General features: G+C 35.8%; 1 protein-coding gene across 1 annotated transcript; it reads right to left on the bottom strand.

Annotated features, from left to right (window-relative positions):
- Positions 7–3,989, bottom strand: LOC104719064. Its single transcript, XM_010436908.2, has 2 exons — positions 2,265–3,989; positions 7–728 (listed from the first exon to the last, which is right to left on the bottom strand). Exons 1-2 carry the CDS (start codon positions 2,849–2,851, stop codon positions 638–640), a joined length of 678 nt encoding a protein of 225 aa, XP_010435210.1. The 5' UTR covers positions 2,852–3,989; the 3' UTR covers positions 7–637.

Raw genomic sequence — 15,662 nt, 5'->3', positions numbered from 1 at the left:
GGGGGGGGGGGGGAGAAGATTGTTGCTAACCACAAGCAGCTTCTTATAAAGATCCAAAGTTATAAAAGATCGAAAGCAAAGCAAAGAGGGATTAAGTTTCTTTGTTGGTGTGATCATGCAGCCATTAAAGAACTACTGCTACAGAGACTTTGCTGTGTTGTTTGATGTGAAAGTGGAGACTACATCTCTCGATTGTTTAAGTTGAAGTAACAATGGTGTTATCGATGATTTTAGGAGTGTTGGTTCTAAATGGTGATGATCTTGTTAATGCTCTTGTTCTTGTCCAAAGAGCAGAGAAAGAGATTTTTGGTCTTGATGGGACCATCAATAGTTCATGACGTGGATAGAAGAGATTTTTAAAAGACAGGGTCTCATGATGTGATTTATAGCTCTTATATCACGTCTGAAGCAGTTAGTTTTATTTGGAAACAGACCTCCGATTTTAGTTCTGAAAGAGGTTCTGAAAACTTGAAAACAAGATCTTTCTAAGGTTATAGAGATATCCCTCTGATTCCTTGTGGGTTGATGGGAAATTGCTCTCAAAGTTGGATGCTCGCAGGTCGTATCAGTTTGGATCTGTCTTGCGAATTTGATCATAACTTGCTAACCGTAAACTCAAATCGTGATCCGTTTCTTTCTATGTTTTCGTATGACTGCTGTGGATGTTGTCACCGAATTTCATAATTTTCTGGGATGTTTTGCTACTCCGTTTATGATCTGCATCAAGACTGCATCAAGACAGAAACAAAAATAGCTTCATTACAAGTTGATGGAGCTCAAAGTATAAGATATACAAAAACTGGATATTTGGGTGTTTTGTTCTGAGTATGATTAAATGTCTGAAGCATATATGGCTCAATTTCAAGAAGGTGTTTGTTGGTTCTGAGTTACCACAAGCTGTAGATCGGATAATTACAAGCATATGACTTCAGTTTTAAAAGGTTAACTGCAAATGTTGGAGATTCCACTGCAAATTACAGCATTAAGGTTATGAAGATTACTGGACTCTTAGAGATTGTCTCCCAGGCAGAATTTTAGTTGCTTCAAGACAAGAAGTTGTGGAATAAATTCTTGAAGGCTAGCCTGCAGATCATAATTTTAGAGATGATCTCAATTGGTCATGTATAAATGTATGTGTCATTAACAAAGATCATAAGCAAGGTTGTCTGAATGAAGAGATGAAAAGAGATCAGTGAGGAAGAGAGAACTGCAGCCATGGAGGAGAAGAACGAGAAGAGGAGATATGGACTGCATCATCAACCTAGATCAAAAAAAAAAAAAAGAAGAAAACAGTTTCGAGATGTCTGTTTTAAGGCAACGTTTGATGGATGTCTAGTAATCTGATCAAGCTGAAATTTTGTGAGGAGCTTTATGATAGTACGGACGTGAGATTCAACGTTTGGATTGAAGTTTTGACGGTTGAATTGCATTTTATTCTAGGATCTTCAGTCTGTTCCGGAATCAGTCTATTAGAAGTTTCAGTTTTGACCAGTTACAGTGATGACATCAAAGGAGGACCATATGAACTCAGAATGGGATAAAATTTGGCAGAGGTACTATAGACATGTTGAACTAGATTCTGGTATAAGAGAATTGGATTTGGAGCCCGTGAACATAGTTGAATGATAATATTGCAGAACAGTTGATTCAGAGTCTTATGCACCAATGAAGTTCTAATGACATGGAAGGCCAAGAGTATAGATGTTGAAACATGTTATGGTAGCTGGCTGGAATCTAAGAAGAATGCTGAAAAGCGTTTTTGGAGAAGGTTCTTGGCTCATGGTGGTAATGTGAAGAATTTTCAAGTGGAGTTAGGAGTAACACTTTGGAAAGGAAAGAGTTGTTATGTATGTGGTATTTAGTGATGGCCTGCTAGTATATATTTTTGTGTATGCTGCAATTTTTTTATGAAGTATTGCTAGATCTGTTGGCGGCTACAGTTTCTGGTGGAGTTTTGTGTTCAAGGTTTTTTTTTTTTTTCTCAAAACTCTTTTTTTATTTATTAATAGAAAATACGTTTACAATTCTTTTGTTAAAACTATTTTCTATTTCTCTCAATCTCAAGTTCTTATATCACACCTTGACTCTTGCTGGGTAAATGTGCATAAAATTCACACACAATCTCCTTCACATAACTAGCCAATCCTGACATAGTTGCTTCTAAATTTTCATTTCTAATTAAAGCCAAATATCCCCATTCATCTTCCTTGTCAAAATCAACCACTCGTTCCTCTATGAAGTCTCTAGAGAAAAAAGATTTGTACCTCCTTTTTGCTTCGGCTGAGAAGAAATATTTGGACCGAACCGGAGACTTTGTCCTAAGTTCTTCATCTTGTTTTTGTCGCTTTTTAGAAGAAGATAAACCCAAATGCTTATAAACTCTCTTTTTTCGAGCAGCTCGATCCAACTGTTTTTGAACAGAGATTTCAGTTGAATCAATTTCTTCATCACAAGATGAAATTTCTTGATTGTTTTCTTCCTTATCTCCTCTGCTTTCTTCGGATTCGACATTTGTTTCTTCTGGTGAAGCTTCAGATTTTGTTGATTCTACAATTGATTTCTCAGTCTCATCATCCTCAGATCTACTTCTTGTCTCTTTGGTAGTAATTCCAACAGTTGATTCTTTGTCTTCTTTGTAAAGAACAAGATCCATCCCAACTTCTGTGTCACTCGGATCATCAACAAGCTGTGGCTGATTTTCATCCCCGTCTAATCGGAATTCGCATGCAACCCGTCTTCCTCCAATAGGCCCTCTCCGAGTAGCTCTCACCATGATCAACGATTCGTAAGCTTTTCTTCGTATAAAAAGGGGGAGAATGACGATTGTCATGAATAATACATGATGTAGCATGAAGTGAGAGATTGAAGGAGATTTAAAACTCAAGTCATAAAGGGAGAGATTGAAGATATTATGATGACTAGTTTTATAAGATGCCTGGAATTGAAAATTCAATCATCTAGGGAGAGATTGAAGATGCAGAGCAGACTAGTTCTAATAGGTGCGTGGATTATAAAACTCAATCACCAAAGGAGAGATTGAAGATGTTATGTTGAATGAAGTTTTACAAGGTTTAGAACATGTGGTGAAATCTCTGCTAAGTGGCTGTAATGGATGAGACATGGATACATAGATACATCATAGATGTCATAGTGGTGATGCAACAGTTCAGAAAAAGAGAGTTGACAGAACTAACACAGGGGATAAAGTAGAGCAAACACAATGATTAAGTAGAGCAGAGCTTAAGTAGTACTTGGTGATCGTGCTAACACAGTGATTAACACAAAGCAGAAAAGATAAGGTGTTGAATCAAGAACCTTGCACTTAGATATATGAGAGGTTGTATTAAAGGTTTGAAGCAGTTCTTGTACTAGTCCGACATTAATACAAGAAGTAGTACAAGAAGCTGAATTGAAGAGTTTGAGTACAGAAGTTTAAGGCCGACTTGGACAAGCCACGTGGCGGTTGTTGAGCTGGATGAACATCTTGAATGGAAGATTCAAGATGAGATTATGAAGAGAAACTTTCCTTATCCAAAAAGAAAAAGGAAAATTTTCAATTTCCTATTTGTTGTATAAGAGGAAAGTTGCCAACTCTAGGGGTTGGGCAATTGATATAAATACCAAGAGGGTGCTTCATGAAGATTTGCACGCTTCAAGGTATTCTCAAGAGATGCACACAAGATGTGTGGTGTCGCCCCATCAATAAGATATGAAGATCTTTTGATGGTTTATTCATCTAAAAAAGAATGATTTGATATCATAACAATTATAATTGAATCTTGTTCTTGTGGATTTGTTCTGAACTAGGTCCCGGAGATGTAGGAAAAACCGAACCTCGTTAACAAAGCTTGTGTGTCTTATTTACTTTATGCATGTATAATCTCCAAATGGATCATACACATAGTTGAACATATAGACTTAGCCACAAAATGTAAGTGACATCAATTGTTTGACCAAGATTAAACCGTCTAAATAACCAATTAAACTTATCTTCAAAAAATATTTCTACATATTTTAAAAACTCAATTATATAGTTTGAATGACCGATATGATGTTATTTTCTTCTTTTTTTTTTTAGTCAAAGTCAAACAACTAAAGTAGATACTAGATACTATCAACATTTAACACTAGATTTAACACAATCGTGGTCATATAACTATTAATCTTAAGGGGGAAAGGTTTCTATAACCCCTTCAGATAAAATTGTGGTCATTAAAATTATTTCACCACAATCCTAAACCTGACCCTAAATTAATAACCCATTTGACCAAAAATTATCATTTTTTGACTTACCAAATAAAACCAATAATTAAAGAATATATAATAGAAAAACCATAGACAAAGGTGACAAAACTAATATCGTTACTTCCCAATATCTAAATATCAAAAAGAGAAAAGGTGAATTGAGTTGTAAATCTGTTTAATTTCATAAGAATTGTTGATAAACAAAAATTTGTTTCTCAAGCAGTAAATAACGATCACTGAATTTCTTCAAAACCGAATATGATATTGGTAAAATATTTTCTACCAAATGTTTTGTAGAAAATTGCGTAAGAAAACATCTATCCATACTATTAGTGTGCTTGTTTGAGTTTGAACCTTATTTTTATTTTTATTTTCTCTCAAGAGTATTCTAACAAATATTTGTTATATGTATTCTCTAGCCACATAAAAAATGGCCATGGAGAAGTTTTCATCTTTTCTATTACCGTTACTGATGGTGTTTGCTTTCATCCTTCCATCAATGATTTCAGGTAACACATATTCTTTAAAGCTATTTTTGTGTGTGTTTATTTGTATGATATGTCCATGAGGGACTTGTAATTTTCTCTTACATTTAGTTAGAGAAAAAATATATGCGTAAATCTTTCGTGAAAAATTGGATAAGTGACGTTAACTCTTTAGAAAGAAATATGGCTATTGTAATTGGAATAAAAAAACATATGCTATGGTAATAGAAATTTATAAAACGATTAATTGATCATTTTGTGGTTATGATCTTTGTTAATGTGTTTGTTTATGCAGTTGAAGTAATACCATGCATACCAGGAACAACGTGTTCAAACAATCTAACATGCGATGTACTTTGCAAATTAAAAGGATTCAAATTAGGAGGGTTCTGCCACAAATATGTAGGCAAAAAGACCGGCGATTGTTGTTGTCATCCAGGCTTTGAATCTCAAGACTCTTCCATAACCGATGATATTAATTAATGCACTAATTCCTAATTAATTTCTCGTTTTATATGTATCAGATTAATTAATATATATTCAAATATGTTTGGAGATGGAATTAATCTCTTGTATAACTTACACAATTGGCTAAGATAGGGCCCCTATTAGATCATCTACATACTATAATTTGTTACGTAATACATAGTTTTAGTTTCTAGTATTATCTCACAATTATCATTTTTAGTGTCTCTTACTAATATAATACTATTATTTTCGTGTACCTTTAGGCTTAAAACTTTTTTATGAGTCTTAATTTTTTTTCTTTATGTTTTGTTTATATGTATTGGTGAGAAACTTACTTAATATCTCATCAGTATAATATTGTTTTAGTATATTTTAATATCTGGAATGTAATTTAACTTATATAATTATTTTAAAATTTATAGTATATTAGAAAATTTCTAATAAATATATTTCTAAAATAGAAAATTATACTTCTAACATATTTACTTTTTTTTAATTATTATGTTTGTTTATATAATCTACAATAGTAACAATAATAAAACTGTAAAATACTATTAATAAATAAAATTATTTTAAAATTAAGTATAAAATTAGATAACATAAACACACACACACACACACACACACACATATATATATATATATATATTTAATTAAATTTGTAAGCTTTTTCGATTTTATTTATCATAATAAAATATGAGTCATTTATAAGAATATCTGTGTTTTTGTGTGGGTCTCAAAAAACTATACTTTAATATCTTATTTATTTTTAATTATTTTAGTACCACATAATATTTAAAAATTTCTCTTAATATGAACAAATCAACTATGTATAAAATATATCTGGTAAAATTAATTTATGTTAGACTTTTTAATTTATATATTTTAAAAGTAAATTAAAATAAGTAAAAATCAAGATCTAATATCTATAATAAAATAAAAATAAAAAAGATCTAATACCTACTGATCAAATAAGAATAAAAACAAATAGGCTTTAATGGAAAATCCATTATATATTATGGACAGTCTTAACAATAAATGTAAAATAGATAATATGATGTTATGTAGAATTTGACCAGATTAAGGTCTAAAGGTTCAATTAAAATAAATCTAAAATAGGGGAATTTATTATTGCTGTCAATATATTGACTTTTAAAAATCAAAATTTTGAACTTCGTAAACTAGTTTATAAATATGGCTACTTTGGTATGAAATCTTGAAAACTTTCTAATATTTAACAAAAACTAGTTATTATCAAATTGTGTAAAATAATATTTCAAGATCCACATCCCTTAAGTATTTGTAAGGTATTAATTTTAGTCTATACATTTCTTCCTATTATCATTGTTTCAACACGAAATGGAACTTTTCTTAACCTTGATTTTAAACTTTACTTTTCAATTTTTTTTTTTAATTATTAGGTTTCTCATGAGATTGGATATATTTTGACAAATTTTTTTCTTTGCATCATGCAGCAACACAACTAATGGGAACCAAGAATTTTTCATGTCTTGTATTGTTGATGGTGTGTGCCCTCATACTCCTACCCATTATTTCAGGTAATGCGTGTATTTTATTAAGGGTTAAGTGTCGTAAAAGCAAAAAAATATATTTATTTATCTATATTTTACAATTTTACGGAAATAGATGATTTAAAAAATTAGATTAATAATATTTTAGTTGTTTAATATTAATTAAGATTAAATTATTTTATTGTTAAATGTTTCTGAGGTTATCCTCACCAATTAAGTTATTCTACTGTATAATATATTTCGTGAAATATAAATTGGGTCAGTCACCTCCATTATTGTGTTATTTTAAAGGTGACCATATAAATTGGAGAATAGTGTGTTGTAGAACTTCTAATTTTCTAAATAAAAAGTTCGAGTTTAGTTTTAATTGGAGAATAGTGTGTTGTAGAACTTAAGTGCTGAGAAAAACCTTGGTGATATCTTTCTTTCCAACTTCTTCAACTCGATTTAGGAGATAGTTTCACATAATTTCCATGTGAACCAATTTTAGTTTTTGTAAACCTCCGACTGCTACCTTTTTTAGTGGGTCCATATCTATTCTAGGTCAGTAGAATTATTTTCATTTGACGGTCGATTTGTTATGTTTGGAAGGCTGTAAAGACTTGTTTACCGATATTACAAATTACCATATGATATGTCTACATGTTTAATGCTTATTTGCACGGTTTCGACAATCACTTTTCTTAAAATCACTCATCCTAAAACTATTCCAACATAAATATGGTTAACTGTGAAATTCTTTTAGCACGTTTGACCGACATAGATGACCAAATCAGTTATTTTATATATTTTTACACGAATTATGATATTTCTAAAACCGGAGTGTTATAATTATCCCTATATAAATTGACAGATTCCAACCCAATTCTTGAACAATCCTTTTGAATGCCAAGATCTTTGATTTGAGCTATCGATATGACTTCCACATCTGTTAAAGTTTGTTATGCAAACCTTAGTGATATTGATTCCAATACTGTGTATGATTTTTAAAAAAACATACATAATTAAACATAATCAGAATCAGTTTGATTTTCTTGTAATCTTATTAATATGTTTGCTTTTTTAACAAAACAGGAGGAGGGAGAGAATGTTATCTTCAACCAGGATGTAAAAACTCAATGACATGCAATGAGTTTTGCTATTATAAAGGATACAAATTAGGAGGGTTTTGTGAACGCTATGGTGGCTCAAATAAGTCTGGCNTAAATGTTTCTGAGGTTATCCTCACCAATTAAGTTATTCTACTGTATAATATATTTCGTGAAATATAAATTGGGTCAGTCACCTCCATTATTGTGTTATTTTAAAGGTGACCATATAAATTGGAGAATAGTGTGTTGTAGAACTTCTAATTTTCTAAATAAAAAGTTCGAGTTTAGTTTTAATTGGAGAATAGTGTGTTGTAGAACTTAAGTGCTGAGAAAAACCTTGGTGATATCTTTCTTTCCAACTTCTTCAACTCGATTTAGGAGATAGTTTCACATAATTTCCATGTGAACCAATTTTAGTTTTTGTAAACCTCCGACTGCTACCTTTTTTAGTGGGTCCATATCTATTCTAGGTCAGTAGAATTATTTTCATTTGACGGTCGATTTGTTATGTTTGGAAGGCTGTAAAGACTTGTTTACCGATATTACAAATTACCATATGATATGTCTACATGTTTAATGCTTATTTGCACGGTTTCGACAATCACTTTTCTTAAAATCACTCATCCTAAAACTATTCCAACATAAATATGGTTAACTGTGAAATTCTTTTAGCACGTTTGACCGACATAGATGACCAAATCAGTTATTTTATATATTTTTACACGAATTATGATATTTCTAAAACCGGAGTGTTATAATTATCCCTATATAAATTGACAGATTCCAACCCAATTCTTGAACAATCCTTTTGAATGCCAAGATCTTTGATTTGAGCTATCGATATGACTTCCACATCTGTTAAAGTTTGTTATGCAAACCTTAGTGATATTGATTCCAATACTGTGTATGATTTTTAAAAAAACATACATAATTAAACATAATCAGAATCAGTTTGATTTTCTTGTAATCTTATTAATATGTTTGCTTTTTTAACAAAACAGGAGGAGGGAGAGAATGTTATCTTCAACCAGGATGTAAAAACTCAATGACATGCAATGAGTTTTGCTATTATAAAGGATACAAATTAGGAGGGTTTTGTGAACGCTATGGTGGCTCAAATAAGTCTGGCCATTGTTGCTGCTATTATTAGCTTTGAATCTCAAGACTCTTCCAAATTGCATGATAATAATGTACTCATTATATTAACTAATCCATTATTTTATGTGTATTCCTTATATCAGAATAATTAAAATTCTCTTGTATTTTTGTATATGTGTTTTCTCATAACTAATCTTTAGGTATGAGAAAACAAATGAACCCAAAAACCGAAACCAGATGAAAAAAAAGTGGAACAACTAAAAATTACATATATTTGTACTCAATACTCGAATGGGTACTTACAAAATATTTGTACTAAATACTTAAATGAGCGTTCAGTTACCAAAGATTACTGAGACAGCTATCCGAATAACCAAATATATGTATATTTTCTAGTATTTTGAACCCGATTATAACCAAAATCTATCAAAATATTTGAAATTTTACCCATATAAGACTTGTAAGTTATAAATTAAAGATAATACATCTTAGTATAGAAAATCAATGTATTTAAGTAAAATTAATGTTTTTAAATTAAAGACAATACATCTTATTATATAAAATTGCTGTTAAAATTAATGTATTTAAATTTGTATTTTTATTTCTATTTTTGTTTTTGGCTAGAGAAAAGGAGCCTTTCGCTGTAACTTAGTGTTGCGTGCCTAGGAGGGCAGCGCGCTTGGGGATGCAGAGGAGCTATTATCGCCCAGTGATATGTTACGGTTTTGACTCACTTTGACCCCGTTTATTTGATAGTTTTATAGTTGTTTGAGTCTTTTTCAGGTTATAATAAGAGGCTAGGAAGCTAAAAGCAAGAATTGGAACAGCAGGAGTTGAATTGGAGCAGAAAAGCTGATTTTAGACCCAGGAGCACATGCTCCCGATTTCCGAGCACATGCTCCCAACTCTACGGTTTCATGACGACACGTGGCAAGCATCTAGGCGCCGATTCCCTGCCTAATTCCCCTTATTTTAGGCGATCCTTTGTGAGAGAAAGAGGGAGGAGATCGATTTTTTATTAGGGAGATTTGAATTTGGATTCTTTCCTTATTTTTCTCTACTTGTATGCTATTTAACCTAGGGTTTTTAGGAGAGAGGATATACCTTTTCTTTTGGTTTTTTGAGCGACGTTTTTGTGAGAGGAAGAAGAGCGGCTACCTTGTGAAGCATTCTCTGAACCCTTTTTAGTTTTATGTCATTGAATTTCTCATCTTTTGCTATGATTCATTTCTCTATGCCTGAGTAGTTTTCTTTGCTAGATTAGGGGTTACAAAAGGGGTTTCATGGGTTAGCAACAGAACACAAATAGGGCTTTATATAATCGATTGTCTTCACTATTGTTAGACTTAATGCTTAGGTTGATTTGATCACCCAATCTATGATTCTAGGTTTATCTATTCATCAAAAGTGTAATAGGTTGCTAGGAAAGACATTAGTGGACAAATTATCCTAGACCTGCGAAAGTTGATGTGTAGGTGATTTGTGAACTTATCATTCCTGTTCTTTAATGCTTGTCTGCGATTCTGGGCTCAAACGACAGTTTAGGGTTTATGGACCGCCGAGCATGTGCTCCGGATGTCTGAGCACGTGCTCCGCGTTTCCGCACAGAATCGATCAGATAGAGTTATTGATACCACGACAGTGGATCAGTTTATATTTATGTTTGAGTTCTAGACTGGTACTTAATCTATGCCCTGAATAGTTGTTTAGTTGCTATCTCTGAAATTCCCGAGAATTACCCCTGATCTAGTGTTTTGCTTATTGCCTTTTTATACCGTTTTAATCGCGTTACTGTTACCAAACAAACCCAACTTTGAATTGTCTTAGCTTGAAATTGAACCAATAGAACCATAGAGTAAAACTTGGTCTTCGTGGGATTCGACCCCTAAGTACTACTTCTTTGCTGTGCACTTGCAGTAGGAAAATAGGGTTTAAAACTCTGTGTATCAAGTTTTACGGTTGATATGTTACGGTTTTGACTCACTTTGAGCCCGTTTATTTGATAGTTTTGTAGTTGTTTGAGTCCTTTTCAGGTTATAATAAGAGGCTAGGAAGCTAAAAGCAAGGATTGGAACAGCAGGAGCAATCGGAGCAGAAAGGAGTTGAATTGGAGCAGAAAAGCTGATTTTAGACCCAGGAGCACATGCTCCCGATTTCCGAGCACATGCTCCCAACTCTACGGTTTCATGACGACACGTGGCAAGCATCTAGGCGCCGATTCCCTGCCTAATTCCCCTTATTTTAGGCGATCCTTTGTGAGAGAAAGAGGGCTGAGATCGCTTTTTAATAGGGAGATTTGAATTTGGAATCTTTCCTTATTTTTCTCTACTTGTATGCTATTTAACCTAGGGTTTTTAGGAGAGATAGGAGACCTTTTTTCTTTCTTTTTCTTTGTTTTGGAGCGACGTTTTTGTGAGAGGGAGAAGAGCGGCTACCTTGTGAAGCATTCTCTGAACCCTTTTTATTTTTATGTCATTGAATTTCTCATCTTTTGCTATGATTCATTTCTCTATGTCTGAGTAGTTTTCTTTGCTAGATTAGGGGTTTCAAAAGGGGTTTCATGGGTTAGCAACAGAACACAAATAGGGCTTTATATAATCGATTGTCTTCACTATTGTTAGACTTAATGCTTAGGTTGATTTGATCACCCAATCTATGATTCTAGGTTTATCTATTCATCAAAAGTGTAGTAGGTTGCTAGAAAAGATATTAGTGGGCAAATTATCCTAGTCCTGCAAAAGTTGATGTGTAGGTGATTTGTGAACTTATCATTCCTGTTCTTTAATGCTTGTCTGCGATTCTGGGCTCAAACGACAGTTTAGGGTTTATGGACCGCCGAGCATGTGCTCCGGATGTCTGAGCACGTGCTCCGCGTTTCCGCACAGAATCGATCAGATAGAGTTATTGATACCACGACAGTGGATCAGTTTATATTTATGTTTGAGTTCTAGACTGGTACTTAATCTATGCCCTGAATAGTTGTTTAGTTGCTATCTCTGAAATTCCCGAGAATTACCCCTGATCTAGTGTTTTGCTTATTGCCTTTTTATACCGTTTTAATCGCGTTACTGTTACCAAACAAACCCAACTTTGAATTGTCTTAGCTTGAAATTGAACCAATAGAACCATAGAGTAAAACTTGGTCTTCGTGGGATTCGACCCCTAAGTACTACTTCTTTGCTGTGCACTTGCAGTAGGAAAATAGGGTTTAAAACTCTGTGTATCAAGTTTTTGGCGCCGTTGCCGGGGACCAAATTTTTACCTTTGGTTTTCGGCGAAATTACTAGACTAAGACCTTACTGATTTGTCTTTCTGCTTCTTCTTTGCGTGTGTTTCAGGTGCATGTCAAGAAGATCTACAAGAAGAAACAACACCGAAGAACTAGTTGCTTTGTCAGCCGCAGAGCTCTCTTTGGCAGAAAGAACAAACCGCAAGAACAGAAAGTTTCAATCCGTCAACATGGGTGACAACAGAAACAATGAGGATATGGCTGCCGAGTTGCAGCAACTTCGACAACAGTTGGGGCAGTTGCTCCGTGCTCAACAAGAAAGAGCCGCGCCGCCACAACCGTCCATTGGGGACAAGGACAACCCGCATGTGTCCTACACCAACCGAGCGGCGATTGTTCCTCCCACCATCCCGAGCCAAGATTTTGAGATCAAGCCACAGATTGGGAGCACATGCTCCGAAAACCCCGTACAAGGCAATCAATACCAACAAACAGCCGAGTTTTCCTTGGTTTGGAGAGTATGCAAACTACCTAGCAGCAGAGAAAGAACCTACTGAGTTTGTGGGGAACAAGAAGAAGAAGTTCCTAAAAGACATAAGGCGGTATTTTTGGGATGAGCCTTACCTCTATAGGCATTGCTCGGATGGTGTTTTCAGGAGGTGTGTGACTGAGGAGGAGGTTCCTGGAGTCTTGTTTCATTGCCATAGCTCACCCTATGCTGGACACTTTGCTACTTTCAAAACAGTGTCCAAAGCTCTTCAAACGGGTTATTGGTGGCCTACCATGTTCAGAGATGCGCAGCGGTTCGTGTCTACTTGCGACACATGTCAGAGACAAGGGAACATCAGCAGGAGGAATGAAATGCCTCAGAATTTCATCTTGGAGGTTGAGGTATTTGATGTTTGGGGAATTGACTTCATGGGACCTTTCCCGAACTCATTCGGCAATGAGTACATATTGGTGGCTGTCGATTACGTGTCCAAGTGGGTAGAAGCTTTGGCCAGCCCCAATAATGATGCAAAGACCGTGCTCAAGATGTTCAAGTCGGTTATTTTCCCACGGTTTGGTGTCCCACGGGTAGTCATTAGCGATGGTGGATCGCATTTCATTAACAAGGTCTTTGAGAGTCTTCTCAAGAAGAATGGAGTGAGGCACAAGGTCGCCACCCCCTACCACCCACAAACAAGCGGCCAAGTTGAGATCTCTAACCGGGAGATTAAGAGCATTTTGCAAAAAACAGTGAACACAACAAGGAAGGATTGGTCTCTGAAGCTAGATGAGGCTCTATGGGCTTATAGAACCGCCTACAAAACACCCCTGGGGACTACACCGTTTCACTTGGTGTATGGTAAGGCGTGTCACCTTCCTGTTGAGCTAGAGTACAAGGCTGCTTGGGCAGTGAAAATGCTGAACTTTGACACTAAGAGCGCCCATGAAAGGAGGAAGATGCAACTGCATGAGCTAGAGGAGATTAGGCACCTCGCCTATGAAAACTCAAAACTCTACAAGGAGCGTACCAAAGCCTACCATGACAAGCGGATCCTCACTAGGACCTTTGCTCCTAATGATCAAGTCTTGTTGTTCAACTCTAGGCTGAAACTGTTTCCCGGAAAGCTAAGATCACGATGGTCCGGACCCTTCACCATCAAGGAGATTAGACCATATGGGGCTGTTGTGTTGCTGGACACAAAAGGAGGAGAATTTGTGGTGAATGGACAGAGGCTGAAACCATATCTTGCCGCCTCTGAGCACGCAAGGGGTGAAACCTTCGCCCTAGGCGACCCTCCTACTGCCTAAGGAGCTTTCGAGTCAAGCTAATGACTTAAAACAAGCGCTGGGTGGGAGGCAACCCACCAAGTATATATTGCTGAGTTTTTCTTTTTCTTTTTAGGATTTGTTTCTTCTCTTTTCGGTTTCAGGAATGTTGGAAGAAGATGCGGAGCACATGCTCGCATGACGCAAGCAACCCGATGCACATGCTCGGCGAACTGAGAAAAAAAGAAAAAAGATGCGGAGCACATGCTCGCCGGACGCGAGCAACCCGATGCACATGCTCGGCGAACTGAGAACCAAAGAAAAAGAGAAGAGCGATTGGGCCAAGTAAGTTTAATGAATTTCAGGCCCAGGCCCACCAGGCCCAGGTAACCCACCAAATCGCAAACCCTCCTCTCTTCTTTTTCTCCTTCTTCTTCTTTCTTTCTTATTTTCTAGGTCTCTCTTTGGCTTATTTTCACACCGGAGACGGTGTGAAGTAAGTCCGGGGGAGGGTCACCTATGACATTTGTTTTCTTTATTTTTCTTTTTATTGAGTCAGTTTGTCATGTGAGTCGAACCAAAACTTGTGGGAATTAGGACCGAAATCTGTGATGTTTTTAACCATTTGTGAGTTTGACCGTTTTTCCTAGTGACCATTGTTGCAGAACTAAGAGTACAGAGACGAGCTAATACCTCTTCACATTCGGACCCTTCTCCTGGCCAGAAAAGCTTCATCCCATTAAGGTTTCACCGGAAAGACTCAGACTCTACTTTATTGGAACCTAACCGGATTTAAATTCTTCTCGTTTTGGGCATTAGGATAGGGAACGTGTCACATATTCAGGACTTCTTATTCATTTTGCCAATCTTGCTGATCCTGAATAGCTAGCTCATTTTAAGTTAGTACCCACCCCGAGCCTAACCTCCTTTCAAACCACTTGCACTTGTATTTTTGTTTTCTCATTCTGTGCAGCTATGTGCAAAACGGTCGGGGAGAGCAGGACTGACACAATCTCTAACTCGCTCTTGCTGGAGAACCAAAGAGGAAAGAGCCGGACGGACAGAGCACGTGCTCCAACCCAGCGAGCACCTGCTCCGAAATTATATACATCCGAGTCCGCGAGTTGTTTTGAGCAGAGAGAGAGCCTAGGATACGGTCCACATGCTCCAGGGGCAATATCAGAAGAAGATCCCCCATCATCCTTCATATGTCTAAAAAAAAAAAAAAAGCGTTTAAGGATGATGGAAAGGGACCAGAGCTAGTGTTACACACCCCCGAGCATGCGTTGTACCCTGAGGAGAAAAGAGAGGCTGAGTTTGAGAAGATAAGAAGAGGAGAGTGATTAGAGGTTGTGGACATCAATGAGTCCACTCTCCCTTACCATTTTGTGCGATATCCTGCATCTTTTTCGAAGTAATGGTAACCCCTGAACACTATATAGCTCCACCATTAAAACAGCCTTTTATCTACCAAGCCTCGATTTCACTAGCTTAATGCCCTTAATGAGAAGCTCACGCCAATTTTAATTGAATGTAAAGAGTCTTTGTCTGGAAAGTGATCTTTTTCTGGGTTTGATTGCCAATTATGGTTCTGGTTTTGGAGATGTTTGCTGGAGAAGTTTTTGGTATAGCTTGTTCTAACACATGTGGTCTGCAGGTCATGGTCTACTCATGTTTTCTTAGATTTTTGCGAGTTCCCACCTTGGCTCTCTTGGCGCTTGGTTTGAGTTTGTTTGAGGACAAACAAAGATCTAAGTCC

Source organism: Camelina sativa, chromosome 10, assembly GCF_000633955.1.
Source record: "Camelina sativa cultivar DH55 chromosome 10, Cs, whole genome shotgun sequence".
NCBI classification, from domain to species: Eukaryota; Viridiplantae; Streptophyta; class Magnoliopsida; order Brassicales; family Brassicaceae; genus Camelina; species Camelina sativa.
Note: the sequence above shows the minus strand (reverse complement) of the source record. Positions and strands in the feature narration are given on the sequence as shown.